General features: G+C 39.3%; 1 protein-coding gene across 2 annotated transcripts in view; it reads right to left on the minus strand.

Annotated features, from left to right (window-relative positions):
* Nucleotides 1–4,314: 4,314 nt before the first annotated feature.
* The window catches only part of LOC115213501 (probable serine/threonine-protein kinase DDB_G0282963), a 38,835-nt gene continuing 23,594 nt past the window's right edge, over nt 4,315–19,555 (minus strand). For both annotated transcript variants that reach the window (XM_029782507.2, XM_036504110.1), the window contains exons 4-7: nt 14,187–14,275; nt 9,938–10,198; nt 7,017–7,265; nt 4,315–5,183 (exon numbers count right to left, since the gene is read on the minus strand). In XM_029782507.2, coding sequence (XP_029638367.1) covers nt 5,175–5,183; nt 7,017–7,265; nt 9,938–10,198; nt 14,187–14,275 — 608 coding nt within the window. In that variant the 3' untranslated portion in view covers nt 4,315–5,174. The remainder of the gene's footprint in view (nt 5,184–7,016; nt 7,266–9,937; nt 10,199–14,186; nt 14,276–19,555) is intronic.

The raw sequence follows: 19,555 nt of genomic DNA on the forward strand, positions 1-19,555 counted from the left end.
CAGGTGGCACAAGCATTGACTATGTTCGAATGGTGCTTTTTATATGCCACCGGCACAGGTGCCAGTCAGGTGGCACTCGCATCAGCAACGACTATAATTTCACTTGACTCAACAGGTCTTCTCAAACACAGCATATTGCCTGACGATCGAAGGGTACTTTTAAAAGGACCAGTTATGTGACACTGGCATTGGCCATGGCTACGATCCTAAGTGGTCGAAAAATTTGGAATGTGTGTCATATACGATGCATAGATGCCAGGGAAATTTGTACTGTGTATCACATGTGGACAAGTAAAGGATGGGTTTATTATAGTTTGTTTATATTTAATTCCCATGACACAATGTGTTATGATGGCACACTTATAACTCTGTCTGTTGAGGATGCAGGGTAAAGCAAAACAGACTTCTTTGGAGAAGCTAATTATCTTTTATTTATCCCTATTACTTGTTTCAGTCATTAGACTGTAGCCATGCTAGAGCACCACCTTGAAGGATTTTAGTCAAATTGATTCAAGTACTTATTTTGCATTTTAAGCCTGGTATTTATCCTATTGGTCTCTTTTGCTGAATTGTTAAGTTATGGGGGTGTAAACACAATAACTCCAGTTGTCAAGCAGTGGTGGAGAAAAAACATAAAGACTCACACACAGATACTGAATGTATATGTATGTGTGTGTGTGTGTATATATATATATTATCAAAGATATCCAGCAAAAGGTATGGCAGTATCAAAGATATCCAGTGACAGATATGACAGTGTAGCAGAGCTACATATTACATAGTAATATGTGAGTCGACCTGCACAGCAGATGAATATATCGCTTGGCTACAGTAGCCTGTAACAGATGGGAGCTGTTAGCTATGTATTTAGCAGTCAAACATGTCCAGCACACACCTGAGGGACGCCAATCCATGATTTTTACGGACCACCATCCACTCACCTTTGCCCTGCGTTCGAAGTCTGACAAGTACTCTCTGCAGGAAACCAGGCACTTGGATTTCATTTCCCAATTTACCACCAACATCCACCACATCTCTGGTATAGATAACTCTGCAACAGACGCCTTATCGCGTCTAACCATTGAATTCGCTGTCATCACCCACAGACATCGATCTGTATCTCCTGACTAAAGATCAACCTCACTTAGAGACAATTAATATAACCTCACTCGCCTTTGCCACATGCAACTTCAAGTACTTCCCAGTACCCACAGCTGATGCACAGATTTTGTGTGATACTTCTATGAATTCTCCTTGTCCTTTTGTTCCAGAGACCCACAAACAGTCTTCAGCACACTGCGTAATCTGTCACACCCTGGTGTCACTGCCACAGTGAAACTCATTTCGGCTAGATTCTTTTAACCAAATATGAGACAAGACATCACTGCTTGGTCATGCTCCTTCCGTTTTTGTCAGAAGTCAAAGGTGCATAATCTTTAATTATCTAACTGCACTGGAAAGGATGTTTGCCAAAATATTAAAATATATTAAATCTGATTTGGCTATTTCCATTGTAAAAAAAAAAAAAAAAAGTGACATTGTCTTTGTAACATTTTTCAGTATAATTAAAAATCTTTTACAGGTAATCAATCTTTAATACACTGCAGATATACAGATTGAAATTCAACTTTTTGTTTTCAGTGTTCTTAAACATCTGTTTGGAATTTTAATTCTATAAAAACAGAAGTTTTTATAAATCAAAATTAAATCGACAAACATATGAAACTGAAATTTGAACTTAAAATTAAAATCCAATAAAAGCTTACTTTTATTGATTCTGATTCAAATTTTAATTTGATTGTTTCTTTTTTCCAAATTCAAATTTCCAAATTCAAAATTCCTGCACCACTTGGCACATTCAACACACATTCAACCATATACACATCAAACTTGTCAGGCGTTGGCCAGTCAGCCAGGGATATACCTACCTGCTCACTTGCATTGATCGTTTCACACATTAGCCAGAAGCTATTCCTTTAGTAGATATCACTGCAGAATCTGTTGCCAAAGCAGGATGGATATCACGATACGGAGTCCATACTACCATCACTATCGACCATGAAAAACAGTTTAAACCACAACTCTTCCACGAGCTCACAATGACCATAGGTGCATGTCGGATTTGAACCACCAGTTACCATCCACAATCCAATGGTATGGTGGAATGATTCCACCATCAAATGAAAGCTGCTTTGCGTGCTTACCCAGATCGGTGGTGTTGGAGCGAATATCTTCCAATTGTCCTTCTTGGCTGTTGAGTCTCGATAAAGGAGGATCTCAGTTATTCCTAAGCAGAACTTGTTTATGGAACACCTCTTTCGTTGCCAGGCCAGATACTGGTCCCAGTGGATCTGTCCACACAAGACCCCACTATGTACATACACAGACTTCGCAAATACATGCAAGAACTGCCACCCATGTCAACACAACACCAAACTGCTAGATCATCAGTTCCAAAAGACACTGATTCTTGCACTCATGTGCTCCTACAAAAATGATGCTGTGAAAATCCCTCTCACATCTCTATACACAGGACCCTATCACACACAGACAAACTATATACCATAGACATTAATGGTAAAAAGGAAACTGTCTCAATTTTTTTTTTTTCCTTCTCGAGCCATGCCTGGCTCATAAAGGCCGGTTTCTCGGTATCTTGGCATATAGGCTCCCCACCTGGACAGGACGCCGGTCCATCGCAGGTAAGCTGCAAGATGCAGGCGGAAAGAATGAGAGAAAGTTGTGACAAAAGAGTCAGCAGAGGCTTCGCCATAACCTTCTGCCAGAGCCATGTGGAGCTTAGGTGTTTCGCTCATAAACACATGCATCACCCAGTCTGAGATTCGAACCCGCAATCCCTCGACTGTGAGTCCGCTGCTCTAACCACTAGGCCATGTGCCTCCACAAACTGTCTCAATAGACAGGCTTAAGCAGGCACACACAGACAGTGATACAATACCACCTCATACACCTCCCACATTCAAAGTACAACACAAAAGCAAACGCAACCATCACATACACCAACCCCTCCTCCATCTATATATGTCACTATGACTCGGCCCACCAAGCTGTCTAAAACTATATACATCTGAACTATAATGAACTACTTGGGAACTTACCAGAGACTTTTCAACACATATCACCAATGATGCAGTTTTGTTCTTCACAGTATTCCTTTGAACTTTACCAAATCAGACTTGAACATTTTGCTTATTTCTTAGTGTTCATATTCTGTTTACCCTTAACAAGCTCTGCTTTTTCATTTCAGTTTCTCATTTTTTGTGGTATTGCATCCTTATGTTTGTATTCCATGTTCTTACATGCTTTTCGCACTGCATATTTACATACGCCAACTCTATTTTTTTCGACTTTTTCAAGTCTAGCAGGAGGCTATGTAGCAGAGCTACATATTACGTAGTAATATGTGAGTCGACCTGCACAGTAGATGAATATATCAATGAGGTGTCTAGCCTTGCTTTGATACACTACTCTCACTTTGATACAGTAGCCTCGTTCTGAGACACTGGCCTCATTCTGAGCTACACTGTAGGAACTCTCATTTCCTGCCAGGTTTCAGTCAAAGATACATGTCTTCTCTGCAGCTCTACATGCAATCTCCCACATGTGACTCACATGTCTATTCACCTCAACATAAGATATATGATTCATAAACGAAGATATTTTATCACATACACATTCTCAAAATGACTGTTCTCATTCTACACATGCATACAAATACAAATATTGTGTTACTTCTTTCAGTGCAAAAGCAAAAATTAAAACTTCCTTTGTATGTAAACACACGTTTTTGTATCATACTACATGCTTCCACCACAAAAATTGAACACAGAATAAACATCTTATGGTGATTCATACTGTTTTTCCATATAATAAAATGCACTTGAACAGCCAACAGCAGCCACTATAAGAGTGTTGAAGGTATCCAGTGACAGGTATGACAATGTCAATGATATCCTCTAATAGACTTGACATTGTCAAAGACGTCCAGAGACAGATTTGTTAGTGTTAAAGATTGAATAGATCTAGTGTCAATGATTATCACTGGCAAATTTTGACTGTGTCAAAGATATCCATAGAGATTTGATATTGTCAAAGATATCCAGTGACCATGATAACTAATGACAGATTTAGCAGTATCAAACATGTCCAGTAACAAATTCGACAATGTCAAGGACAACCAGTAGAAAATAATTGTTGACAATCATAAAATACCTTTCCTTTTTTTTTTAATATGAATATTTTTCTCAATTTGTGTTTTGAATATATTAAAAATACTTTCAATGAACAAATATATCAATTTAAGTGAAGTATAATTTACTTTATCTGGAATATTTGTTTCGTTTATAATACAAAAAAATTGTTTCAAAAGCGTCAGATCAACATTATTGGTTGAATGTCCATTTTTTGCTTCATGGCATTTTATAATTTTTTTTTTATTTTTATTTTTTTGCTTAAGAAAATTCTATTGCAGTTAATTTCAAGTCAAAGATTATCTTTAATTATCTAACTGCACTGGAAAGGATGTTTGCCAAAATATTAAAATATATTAAATCTGATTTGGCTATTTCCATTGTAAAAAAAAAAAAAAAAAGTGACATTGTCTTTGTAACATTTTTCAGTATAATTAAAAATCTTTTACAGGTAATCAATCTTTAATACACTGCAGAAATACAGATTGAAATTCAACTTTTTGTTTTCAGTGTTCTTAAACATCTGTGTTTGGAATTTTAATTCTATAAAAACAGAAGTTTTTATAAATCAAAATTGAAACGACAAACATATGAAACTGAAATTTGAACTTAAAATTAAAATCCGATAAAAGCTTACTTTTATTGATTCTGATTCAAATTTTAATTTGATTGTTTCTTTTTTCCAAATTCAAAATTTCAATTTCAGTTTGTTTTGTTTTGTATTTTTGTGTTTTATTTTTATTATATTTCTGTTTTTAAAATATTTGTTTCAACAATTTAAATTATTAAATTGTAAAAACAAAAAAAAAGAACAAAAATAATAAAAAAAATTTCCTGTCCCTGGCTTGTAGTCATGAAGGAATGCTTAAATATTTTGAATCGTTTAAAAGGTTAATTTAACCAGACAAAAGATCCATCTTACTTTTTCAGTTCAGGTGATTGCAATCTGATGAAAAAATCCAATTAGTCCACCTGTGAAAATTAAATAAATAAATAAATATAAATCCTGCCGATAAATAACAGGATTATTCACTTTAATTTGATTATTGCTAAAACATTTTTTTTTCTCCTTTCAGAAGAGATTAAAGTTTGCTAATAATTTTTTCTACAAGGGACTAGCATCCACATTTGAGAGGAATGTTGTAATCTTGGCCATTTGTATGCCAGGGAAACTGTGTGACCAAATTTACGAGTTCCAAAGTTCAAGAAAAAAAAGTAAATTTTTTTTCTCTGCGTCAGAAAGCTGCTTAATTTCAAATAAATATACTCTTTTGTTCTTGTTTCAGTCATTTGACTACGGCTATGCTGGAGCACTGCCTTAAATGATTTTAGTTGAAGAAATCGACCCCAGGACTTACTTTTTGTACACCGAGTACTTATTTTATTGGACACTTTTGCTGAACCACTAAGTTACAAGGATGTAAACAGATCAGCATTGGTTGTCAAGTAGTGTGGGGGGGGGGAACACAAAAGCAAGTAGGGGATGATCTGCATCAACAAAAGTAAATTAACAAAATTAACCCTCTCAGACCTGGGCCATTACCCTCCAACTGGGTTCATGAGCAAAAAAATAATTAGTTGCATATACAATTCTAGAGTAACAATTGCAGGCAAACTAACAGACAGAATTGGTTGCATCTTCGTTTTCTATGTGTGTTACTTATTACTGCTTTACTGGGAATTCAACAGAGATGACGTTTAACCTATTCCCACTATAGCAGGAACATGGCGTGACAGGGTTAAGATACAAAGGGGTGCTGTAAAGTTCCAGGCTTTAAAGGTATCACAAAAGGCCTGACTGGAGGCTGAACCTTCTGAGTTCTTTTACAGGGGCTTAGAAAAACTGAAGGACCACTGCAATAAGTGTGTGAATCTGAGAGTGGGGAACAACAACAATGCTGTCACCGATTAATGTCCACCTTCCATGCTGGCATGGGTTCATCATCATCATCATCGTTTAACATCTGTTCTCCATGCTAGCATGGGTTGGACAATTCGACCGGGGATCTGGGAAGCCAGAAGGCTGCACCAGGCTCCAGTCTGATCTGGCAGTGTTTCTACAGCTGGATGCCCTTCCTAACGCCAACCACTCCGTGAGTGTAGTGGGTGCTTTTTACATACCACCGGCACAGGTGCCAGGCGAGGCTGGCAACAGTCACGATCGGATTGGTGCATTTTATGTGCCACCGGCACGGAAGCCAGTCGGGGCGGCACTGGCATCGGCCATGTTCGGATGGTGCTTTTTACGTGCCACCGGCACAGGGATCACAACTGCAGTTTCCATTGATTTTGATGTTGGTGTACTTGACTCAATGGATCTCCTCAAGCACAGGGTCGAAATGGTGTTTCTTGACTTGCCACCTGCACAGGAGTCAGTCCAGCGGTCCTGGCAACTGCCGGGTGCCAGTCATAGGATTGGTTCAATTTCGATTTCACTTGCCCCAACAGGTCTTCGCAAGCAGAGAATAAAATCATAATTAACTGAATCTCTTGTATTTTCTTTTACCCAAAGCCAGGAACTTTACAGTACCTCCTCATAAGTTTTACATGCCATGTGGAAAGGGGAGTTCTGGAATCTAGATCCGAGACCAATTTTGATATTCCAAAGCATAAAACTCTTATCATGACACATAAACTTATCTTATTTTACACATATTATTAGCTCTTTATATCTTTCAATTTTTCACTTTTCTATCTCAAATGAGTACTCATAATATCTAATAGCATATAAATTTAAATCTTAGCAGTTAATCAGCAGATTATCAATCCAAAGAGGAAAATGATAAAAAAAAAAGCTCATCATACCACTTGCAGAGATGATACCGGAATGTCAGAACTCTCAGCTAACGTAGTGGCTGTGTTGACTACTGTGTTGTTGGTTCCAATCAATGTGTTTGTTGGAATATTTAATCCAGGAATTGTGGGACTTGATGACCGCACAGGGTCATTCATCCCAGAAACTGTGATTTTCTGTACATCTCCTAATGTTGAACGTTTTTTCAACTGCCATCGAATGTGTCGAATTTTCTGAGATAATGTTTTGGAGAAATGAGACTGGAAAAGAAACATTAAATTATGTTAGTTTTAAATCATCAAAACAAATTTCTTATTCTGTTGTGTCTGGGGAGAGTCATTTTCTTTTTGTGCCTTATAATGTAACACACTCACTGGTAAAATTTCCACTTATTTCTTATTTTTATTTTCCTAAAATTTTTGTTGCGTCTTGCAACCTTTTCAATAGTTTTGACACAACAGAATATGCTTCAACACACGAACTGATATAAAGAATCTTGCAAACCAAATCAAAAAACCAAATTTCTTATGTTTTTTGTCTTTTACTTGTTTCAGTCATTTAGACTGAAGCATTGCCTTGAGGAATTTTAGTTAAATGCATTGATTGACTCAGTACTTATTTTTTTCAAAGCTTAGTTCTTATTGTATCAGTTTCTTTTGTCGTAAGTTATCAGAACTTAAGCACACCAACACTGGTTGTCAAGCAGTGATGGAGGATAAACAGACACACACACACACACACACACACACACACACATATATATGACAAGTTTCTTTCTTTCACTTTCTGTTTACCAAATCCACTCACAAAACTTTGGTCAGCCCAAGGCTGTAGTACAAGATGCTTGTCTAACGTACCACACAGTGTGACAAAACCTGGAACCATGTGCCTATTACTCTTTTACTCTTTTACTTGTTTCAGTCATTTGACTGCAGCCACGCTGGAGCACCGCCTTTAGTCAAGCAAATCGACCCCAGGATTTATTCTTTGTAAACCTAGTACTCTTTTGCCGAATCGCTAAGTTACGAGGATGTAAACACACCAGCATCGGTTGTCAAGCAATGTTAGGGGGACAAACACTGACACAAACACACACATATATACATATACAAATATACGATGGGCTTCTTTCAGTTTCCGTCTACCAAATCCACTCACAAGGCTTTGGTTGGCCCAAGGCTATAGCAGAAGACACTTACCCAAGGTGCCACACAGTGGGACTGAACCCAGAACCATGTGGCTGGTAAGCAAAGCTACTTACCACATAGCCACTCCTGCACCTATAATATTTTTCAGAGGGAAGAGCATTATCTTTTATTTGTTTCAGTCATTGATCTACATTTAAAATTCATCTATTTACTGGTCTTCTGGTTGGTTTGGTATATAAACCAAAAAAACTTTTATGATTTAAACACTTTTAGTCTTGAGCTCATTGAAAGAAGTCGTGATGAGAGCAAAAGAATTTTATACGCAGATTATTTGAGATGAAGAAGCTGCAATAGAATTTCTCCGACGCCATGAACTCCTTGTTTAATTCACTCTTCTAATTATGATTGCAAATTTATAACATAATTTTGAATGTAGATGACAAGCTAGTCTAGATTTAAGCTGCATGTAGATCACATACTACACCAGCACCTTCAGTCTTATAGCGAATACACAATTTGTTCAAAGTTTATATTTACTTTAACACACTCACTGATAAAGCCCCTACATTTCCTTCCAAATTCTCACTACATGCAGTCACACACACACACACAAACACACACAAACACACACACACACTTTATCTCTTTCTTTCTTTCTCTCTCTCTCTCTCTCTCTCTCTCACATACACACACATTCATTATCATTATCATCACCATTTAAACATCTACTTTTTCCAAGCTTGCATGGGGCAGAGGAATTTAAGTTGTGGCACAGTTTTCTACAATCAAATGTCCCTCCAGTTGCCAACCCTCACTTGTTTCCAAACAAAGTAATAAGCTCTTTGTCTATCAAACGACAACAAGCCGGACATTTTTACCCTGAGGACCGGAAATAAACAATGCCATGTAAACTAGCCTCTGGTTTACAAAGATCATACATGCCAAGACAAGTCAAGAAGTCTGGATATGCTTTTGCAATGGACTACAAGCAAACAACACTCTCAGAAGGTTGTTGTTTACAACCAACAAACAAAACTCCGCCCAAACTCTCCTTCACCACTCCATCTGTCTTACCAACACTACCTTCAGCCGGAGCTGTGTGGAGCTTAGGTGTTTCACTCATAAACATACACATCGCCCGGTCTGAGATTCGAAACCGCGATCCCCCGACTGCGAGTCTGCTGCTCTAACCATTAGGCCATTTGCCTCAACATCACTCAATCAGGGTTGACCATGGGCTAAACAACAACTACTATGAGATGTGTGTGTGTGTTTTATTTAAGAAAGGGGAAAGCAGAAAGGTGTTGAGCAGTTAACTATCACGACTCAAACAAAAAAAACTGCAATTCAAGCAAGAAAAACAAAAGGAAAAAAATAAGAACAACATATCATCATCATTTAATGTTTACTTTCCATGCTGGCATGGGTTAGACGGTTTCACTGAAAACTGGTATGCCAGGGAGCTGCACTGGATTCTGATCTGATTTCGTAAGGTTTCTACAGCTGGATGCCCTTCCTAACGCCATCCACTCTGAGGGTGTAGTGAGTGCTTTTTATATGCCACCAGCACAGGTGCCACTGACCTGACACCAGCATTGGCCACAACTACAGTCTCACTTGGCTTAACAACTCTACACAAGCACGGTATATTATCAAAGGTCTTGGTTACATGTCACTGCCTCCATGAGGCCCAACACTCAAATGGTACTTTTTACGTGCCACTGGCACTGGCATCAGAAAACAAATGACATGAAAACAAATGATAACAACCAAACTACACTTACCCATGGTTGGGGACCTTCTAATCCAATACTGGGATATTGTTGATATAAAGCATGGCAAAATTCCCGATAGTCGTGTTTTTCACGAATGTCTTTTTGCGCTAAAATATGATATGCACATTGTTCTACTAACTTTGACCACACAAACTGAGCTTTTCCAGTTTCTAGCATGTTCTGTAAATAGCCACTGAATACAGGTAAGGAAATGTTTGGTTTGAAGCGGTTACCAATATATCTGCGCCGAGATATTACAGCATTTGAAAACTGAAAGAGAGAGAAAGAAAAATCAATTTTAGAATATAGTAAATAAAACACAAGTGCAGGCATGGCTGTGTAGTTAAGAAGCTCACTTTGTAACGAAGTGGTTTCAGGTTCAGTACCACTGTGCAGCATCATGGGCAAGATAAATATGGTGCATATTCTATCAGTTTCTTTTGCCAAACTGCTAAGTTAAGGGGACATAAACAAATCAACACTCATCAAGTGGTGCATGGGGGTGACAAACACACACACACAGGCACATCATTTAAGGTCCTTTTACATCTGGATGCCCTTCTTAACACCAACCACCAGCAGAGTGGGCTCAGTACTTTTTACATGGCACCAGCACAGGCAAGGTCATTTTTGGCATAGTTTTTTACAGCTGGATGCCTTTCCAAATGCCAACCACTTTACAGTGTGGACTCTGTGTATGTGTGTGTGTGTGTGTGTGTGGTGTGTGTGTGTGTGTGAGAGAGAGAGAGAGAGAGAGAGAGAGAGAGAGAGAGAGAGAGAGAGAGAGGCTTCCACAGAATTTCCATCTATCGAATTTGCTCACAAGACATAGGTCAGCCCAAGGCTATAATAGAAGACTCTTGCCCATGTGCTAAGCTGTGTGTGGGACAGGACATGAAGGTCTGTGAATGCTGACAACTGTAAGTGTGGCACATGGAAAGGAGAGGATTCTGTCTATCATTACTATAAACTCTATTGTATTTTATCCCTTGAAGCATCTCTTCTACTTCACCATTACCTTTCCAGCAGGTGGTAACAGTAGTATTATGACAGACATTGTAGTAACACCTGATTACAGATATTTTCATTAAGTTGAAATCAAATGGAAATTGTAGTTATGATACCCATGCCAGTGACATGTAAAAAGCACCATACGAATGTGGCCAATACCAGCGCCGCCCAACTAGTGTCCGTGTCGGTGACACATAAAAAGCACTGACCAATCATGGCTGTTTGCCAGCCTCCTCTGGCCCCTGTGTCAGTGGCATGTAAAAAGCACCCACTACACTCACGGAGTGGTTGGCGTTAGGAAGGGCATCCAGCTGTAGAAACACTGCCAGATCAGACTGGAGCCTGGCGTAGCCTCTTGGCTTCCCAGACCTCGGTCAAACCGTCCAACCCATGCTATCATGGAAAACGGACGTTAAAGAATGATGATGATGATGAATGATGTTGAAACAATAATATACTTTTAGATTAGGGTTTCTCAACCATTTTTTGTTTGTGAACCCTTTTGACTCTTATTTTACTCTACTGGATTCCCACAGTTATTTGATGTTTATAAAAATCCCATTGTATTTTTATAATTAACAAGCACCATCCGATCGTGGCCGTTTGCCAGCCTCATCTGGCACCTGTGTCGGTGGCACATAAAAACACCATCCGAGCGTGGCCGTCTGCCAGCCTCGTCTGGCACCTGTGTCGGTGGCACATAAAAACACCATCCGAGCGTGGCCGTCTGCCAGCCTCGTCTGGCACCTGTGTCGGTGGCACATAAAAAACACCATCCGAGCGTGGCCGTCTGCCAGCCTCGTCTGGCACCTGTGTCGGTGGCACATAAAAAACACCATCCGAGCGTGGCCGTTTGCCAGCCTCGTCTGGCACCTGTGTCGGTGGCACATAAAATCACCCACTACACTCTCGGAGTGGTTGGCGTTAGGAAGGGCATCCAGCTGTAGAAACACTGCCAGATCTGACTGGACTGGTGCAGCTTTCGGGCTCCCCAGACCCCAGTTGAACCGTCCAACCCATGCTAGCATGGAAAGCGGACGTTAAATGATGATGATGATGATGATGATGAAACTAGCATTATGACCCAGCAACGCTGGGTCATAGTGCTAGTGCATGCATATACAGCTGCGTGCGTGCACACATACACGCGAGTACTGTCCAAATCTCTGACCAATCACATACAACTAGCTGGCATTCAATTGGCGTATCAAGTTTCGGGCATTTTGATTGGGTTTTGGATAGAAAATTCACAAAAAAGTCACTTCTATTGATTTTTTAATGGCTTTGCGGAGTGAGTGGGGAAATGTAAAGATGTGCACGACCACCCTTGGACAGTTTTGAATGACCATAGAAAGTGCGAGCCCACTAACTGAAAAATTGTGGATTTGTATAAAGGACACACGCGCAGACATTTTGCTGTTTATATATAGAGAGATAATATCAGGAAGAGTATTTAAAAAATGTTAAAATAGGTTTTGCATTGCAGAAGTATAACTAACTTATTGCTCTTTTACTTGTTTCAGTCATTTGACTGTGGCCATGCTAGAGCACTGCCTTTAGTCAAGCAAATCGACCCCAGGACTTATTCTTTGCAAGCCTAGTACTTATTCTATCAGTCACTTTTGCCGAACCGCTAAGTTACGGGGACGTAAACACACCATCATCGGTTTGTCAAGCGATGATGGGAGGACAAACACAGACACACAAACATATACACACACACGTACATATATATACATATATACGACGGGCTTCTTTCAGTTTCCGTCTACCAAATCCACTCACAAGGCTTTGGTCAGCCCGAGGCTATAGTAGGAGACACTTGCCCATGGTGCCATGCAGTGGGACTGAACCCAGGACTATGTGGCTGGTAAGCAAGCTACTTACCACACAGCCATCAACAACTAAATCTTATATGGACTGCCAAAGGTCATTTATTCCCTAGCTGAGGACCACAACTTTAGATAACGAGAATACAATCCCAAATGTGTAACACTATGATCATACAATAAATATATTGCTCCAGTTGGCCTAAATGTTCCTTCACAATAGAAACAATTTCCATTACATATGCCAAGATGGTAGAATCATTAGCATGCTAGACAAAATGCTTAGTGACATTTCATTCACCTTCACATTCTGAGTTCAAATTCTGCCAACAACTTTGCCAGTCATCCATTCAGGATCAATAAAATAAGTACCAGTTGAAAACTGGGGTTGATGTAACCAACCAGCTCCCACCCACAAAATTTCAGGTTTTGTACCTATAGTAGAAAGGATTATATATACCTACTAGGTGCCATGAGAGATGAATCTTCTCTCTGGATAAGACAACTGTCTAATGTAGATAATCAACCCAGGCAATTTCTTATCAGTTTCAAATGAGAGCTTGGACATTATTAAACAAACTATTCTGACCCAGAACAAAAATCAATGTTAAACAGTTAAAATTATTACAAATATTTGACTTTGTATAACCGTATGTATAACCATGACAATACCTATCTTAATATTACAATCTCACCATTAAAGCAGTGAAGGCACATGGCTCAGTGGTTAGAACATCAGGCCCATAATCATGAGGTAGTGAGTTTGATTCCTGGTTTGGGCTGTGTGTGGTGTTCTTGAATAAGACACTTTATTTTACATTGCTCCAGTTCATTCAGCTGTAATAAATGAGTTGCGATGTCAAAGGTTTCAAGCTGTATCGGCCTTTGCCTTTTCCTTGAATAACATCAGTGGTGTGGAGAGGAGAGGCTGATATGCATGGGTGACTGCTGGTCTTCCATAAACGACCTTGCCCAAACTTGTGCTCTGGAGGGGAACTTTTTAGGTGCAATCCTGTGGTCATTCATCATAACCGAAGGGGATCTTTACCCTTTTGCCATTAAAGCAGCGAGATGGCAAAATCATTAGCATGCTGAAAAAAATGCTTAGCAGCATTTCATCCATCTTAACATTCAGAGTTCAAATTCTGCCATGGTCAACTGAGCCTTTTATCTTTCTGGAGTCAATAAAATAAGTACCAGTTAGCACCAGGGTCAATGTAATCGACTTAGCCTCTCCCACAAGATTGTTGGGCTTGTGCCAAAATTTAAAACTAGGATTAAAATTTTCACCAATATCAAAACACAAAAAATTGTGCTAATTGAGCAATGACTGAAAATATGGAACAGAAATAGATTCCATATGAGATACAAAAATAAAATCTTTTTTAATGGAAATTAACATTAAAAACCAAACCAACTTCTTTCAATTCTTCAGCACTCCATAGACGTTCAGCATTTACAGTGTCGTGTTGTGAACTATGGCTGTTTTCACCTTCCATGTCAGAATCTGTAAAATAATATAAATATCCAAGATGTTAACTTTAAAGTTTTATATCAAAAGATGTTATATTTCAAAAGTAATTTGTTGTTACCTTCCATGTCAGAATCTGTAAAATAATATAAATATCCAAGATGTTAACTTTAAAATCTTATATCAAAAGATGTTATATTTCAAAAGTAATTTGTTGTTATTGTTGTTCATCATCATCATCATATTTGACACCCAATTTTCCATGCTTGTATGGGTCACATGGAATTTGTAGATGTTCTATGCCCAGATGCCCTTCTTGTCACCAATCCTCACCCATTTCCAACCAAGATAATATTTCACCCACAGAAGACAAGAAACAAACCTCACCACTTGTATAATGGTGATGCTCATTTGCAAACATCACATGATATCACGACAAGGGCACACACATACACACATACACACACACACAAACAGACATGATAGACTCCTTCCAATTTTCAGTTACCTGTCCACTCAAGGCTTTGGTTGGTCCAGCACTATAGCAGAAGACACTTGCCCAAGGTATCATGCAGTAGGACTGAACCCAAGACCACATGTTTAGGAAGCAAGCATTTTAACTATACAACCACATCTGTTAGAAATAATTCATTTCTAACATTAACAGCAGCCAGAATTTTAGGGAGGGACGTGAGTTAGTTGATTAAATATGCGTGCAAGACCCTGCCTCAGTAAAGCTGGACTCAAGAGTCATCTTCGTAGTCATAAAGCGAGACAGATGAGTGACAACCTGGCCACTGGTGGTGGTGTTACACACCGTACTAATCATATCTGTCAGGCATGTGGAAGAGAGTGTAATTCGACAGGAGGACTTAAACGACATGCAAAGGTACATGAAGCCCAGTTACAACTACAGCCAGCTATTGCCAGTAAAGGTTTTAACTGCCAATTCTGTACAAAACATTGTAGATCTTTAGCTTGGCTAAAAAGTCACATTAGATCACAGCACCAGGAACAGTTAAGCTTCGTGCAATGGCCATACTCGATAACGAGGGGGCAGCCATCATATATATATATATATATATATATATATATATATATATACATTTCCACTGTGACAATCAGTGATTCTTGTTATACTATCCACTATCTCATGTGGTCTGGTTATACCATTCACTGTCTCTTATATTCTGGATATATCATCCATTATCCCTTATATTCTTGTTATACCATGCACTGTCCCCTATATTCAGGTTAAACCATTTCTTTGTCCCCTGTGAACTGATTATACCATTCACTGTCCTTTGTGTTCAGGTTTTATCATTCACTTTCTCTCTATATTCTGGTTATACCTTTTACTGCCCCTTATATTCTGGATACATCATTCACTGTCCCCTATATACTAGTTAAACCATCCACTGTCCCATTCCAGTCATACCATTTCCTGTCTCTATATGCTAATTAAACCATTTTCTGCCTTTATATTTTGATTAAGCCATTCAGTCTCTAATTTCCTGGTCATACTATTATCCCCCTCCCTACTCTATTTATACCGTTCACTGTTCCTACATTCAAATGAAAATATTAATTAAATACATTAAAAAGAACAAAACATTATTGCCCTACCCAAAATATCCAGCTTAAATATTTAAAATATTTAGTGTTGTTGCCCATTGCAGTTGAACAAGAAATGTTGAATACTTGATGCAAACAAGGCTACATGAGTTAAGAAGTTTGCTCCATAACCACATGATTCTGGGTGTAATCCCACACTACAGAACAGAAGGCGAGGAGCTTTCTCCGTCCGGGTTGCGGATCCGTGGAACAAGCTGCCAGACGAGATGGTGAAGATGCCGACGACCGCTTTGTTCAAAGCCTCCCTGGACCTCAAGTGGCCTGAACTCTTTACATGAACACCACCCTGTACTTAACTCCATGTCCCCCTACATGGCCTTGCTATTTGCTTTTGAGCCAAATTAACTAACTAACTAACTAACTAACTAACATTTGGAAAGTATCTTTTAGCATAGACTCAGATTAACCAATTACTTGTGAGTGGGATCAGAGAGAAAGAAACTTTATGGAAGATTGTCATCTATATCGTGGCCGTTGCCAACCTCGCCTGGCCCCCGTGCCGGTGGCACGTAAAAAGCACCCACTACACTCACGGAATGGTTGGCGTTAGGAAGGGCATCCAGCCGTAGAAACATTGCCAGATCAGACTGGGCCTGGTGCAGCCTTCTGGCTTCCCAGACCCCAGTTGAACCGTCCAACCCATGCTAGCATGGAAAGCGGACGTTAAATGATGATGATGATATGTATAAGTGTATGTGCATGTGTCAGGGTATCTATCACAGATGTATACTTACGAAGGATATAAACGACAGCAAGAAAATTGATGCTTTACAGACATAGACCCTTGAGATATGTATTCTGCATTGAGTTACAGATACTCCCATGTCTCTTTCACCATCAGAAACATAGTGGACCAGTGACTGGCCCCTCGGCTACCTGCAATCAATAGCATTGCTGCTGTTCACTAATTGCAATATAAAATAGATAAGTACAAGCTGGCAGAATCATTAGCATAATGGACAAAATGCTTAGTGGCATTTCATCCACCTTTACATTCTGAATTCAAATTCCATTGAGGTCAACTATGCCTTTCATCCTTTCAGGGTCAATAAAGTAAGTACCAGTCGAGCACTGGGGTCAATGTAATCGACTTATGCCCTGCCCAAAATTGCTGGCCTTGTGCCAAAATTTGAAACCAATAAATGGAAAACTGTTAAATAAGACAATATGCTCTCAATCTCCAGTTGAAACCATTTCAATTCCCTTATACCATAATATCTTGAATATCACATTCTTCTATTTTCTTCTCCTAGAACACATAGTATTTATATCTACTTAGAAAAGAAACCAGAATTTAGCTCTCTTATTTCTTTACTGCCCGCAAGGGGCTACACACAGAGGGGACAAACAAGGACAGACAAACAGATTAAGTCGATTATATTGACCCCAGTGTGTAACTGGTACTTATTTAATTGACCCCGAAAGGATGAAAGGCAAAGTCGCGGCAGACAAAATACCTATTTCTTTACTATCCACAAGGGGCTACACACAGAGGGGACAAACAAGGACAGACAAACGGATTAAGTCGATTATATCGACTCCAGTGTGTAACTGGTACTTATTTATCGACCCCGAAAGGATGAAAGGCAAAGTCGACCTCGGCAGAATTTGAACTCAGAACTCAGAACTCAGACGAAATATCGTTAAGCAATTTGCCTGGCGTGCTAACATCTCTGCCAGCTCGCCGCCTTAGCTCTCTTTTCTGTAAAAATGCTGTTTTTTTTTTAAGAGGCGCATTGTGATTTAATACTTTGGTATTCATATTACTTTGCCAAATGTAATGCTTATTTATTCACATTGTTTTGAATTATTTATGCATTATATCTTGTAGCGTTGAGACTTTGATGACATGGTTGTTTATCATTAGAATGACACTGTAGTGTAGATGTGGGAGGTCAGATTTGGCTAGGTTGAATACAAAACACGTACAATATTTGGGCCAGATATGGATGGTTTAAATGCCAAAGGCTCAGTGGTTAGAGCGTCGAGCTTATGATCGTGAGGTTGTGAGTTCGAATTCTGGACCGGGCTGCGTGTTGTGTTCTTGAGCAAGACACTTTATTTCACGTTGCTCCTGTTCACTCAGCTGTAGAAATGAGCTGCGACGTCCCTGGTGCCAAACTGTATCGGCCTTTGCCTTTCCCTTGGATAACACTGGTGGCGAGGAGAGGGGAGGCCGGTATGCATGGGCGACTGCTGGTCCTCCATAAACCACCTTGCCCAGAATTGTGACTAGGAGGGTAACTTTCTAGGTGCAATCCCATGGTCAGTGCCGTGACCAAAGGGGATCCCCCGACCTGATCCCCGAAATGCCAAAGGGTTAAATACAAAGACTGCCAGTGATGGAATAAGGAAACTTCTAATGGTCTACAGCTAAGTAGATAAGAAACATTCTATAATGTGTACAGTTTATCATCATCATCATCATTTTAATACCCATTTTCCCATGCTTGCATGACTCGGACATTGGTATTATGCAGACTTTCTACAGCCAGATAAACCTTCATGTCAACAATCCTTACCTGTTTCGAGGCAAAGTAATAATTATTTCCCCGTAGCCAGACATGTTTTGACAGAATATTGAAATGGACGACACTGCTTGTATGACAGTGACACTCATTTACAATAACCATGTGATATCAAGACAAGGAGACACAAACATTCACACACACACACACACACATGGGCTTCTTTCAGTTTCCATTAACCAAATTCACTCACAAAGCTTTTGTCGGTCATGCAGAACTAAACTCAAAACCATGTAGTTGGGAACCATATAGCCATGCCTGCTTTTTCTGTTTCAATCATGTATCAACAAGCAAAACTATACCATAGGTAACAATTTTAACCTTTTTATTACCATATTGGCCACATGGTTTTGGGTTCAGTTCAGCTGTGTGGTACCTTGGGCAAGTGTCTGCTATAACCTCTAGCCAACCAAAGCCTTGTGATTGAATTTGGTAGGCAGAACCCTCATCTGTTTTCAAGTGAGGTAATATTTCCCCTATGACAAGACATGTTTTTAAAGAATAGTGGAAACAAAGAAGATTGCTTGCATTATGGTGAGACCTGTTTTACAACTATCATGTGCTGTCGAGGCAATAACATAGTAACCCACAAACACACACACACACACGTCAGGCCTCTTTCAGTTTACATAACCAAATCCACTTATAAGACTTTGATCAACCCAGTGCTATAGTAGAAGCAATTTGCTCATGGTGGCAAGCAGTGGGACTGAACCCAGAAGCATGTGGTTGAAAAGTGAACTTCTTACCACACAGCCACAACTGCACCTATAAGTTATCCTTCAAAATATCCCAAACGTGTTGACTAGAAGGTGAAAATCAAGCTTAAGGTAAAATAATAATATTGAACCTTTGTATTCTAATTCCCACCAGCCCCAGCCTCAACTGTGCCAGTCGAGCTATCTTCATTGGCCCTTCAATTATGCAATTGAACGCCTAAATAAAATTATAATTCTTAAAATAACTAGGTTTTTAATTTACAGTCATTTTTTTTTATTTAAGTTACTTGGTGATCCTGCCAGTGTTGATGCCCTGTAAAATGCATCCCTTCCACACTGTATAGTGGTCAGCATTTGGAAAGGCATTCAGCTGTGAAAACCTTGCCAAAACTGACCTCGCCTGTGCTTTATCATCATCATCATCATCATCGTTT

This window comes from Octopus sinensis, linkage group LG6 (genome assembly GCF_006345805.1).
Source record: "Octopus sinensis linkage group LG6, ASM634580v1, whole genome shotgun sequence".
NCBI classification, from domain to species: domain Eukaryota; kingdom Metazoa; phylum Mollusca; class Cephalopoda; order Octopoda; family Octopodidae; genus Octopus; species Octopus sinensis.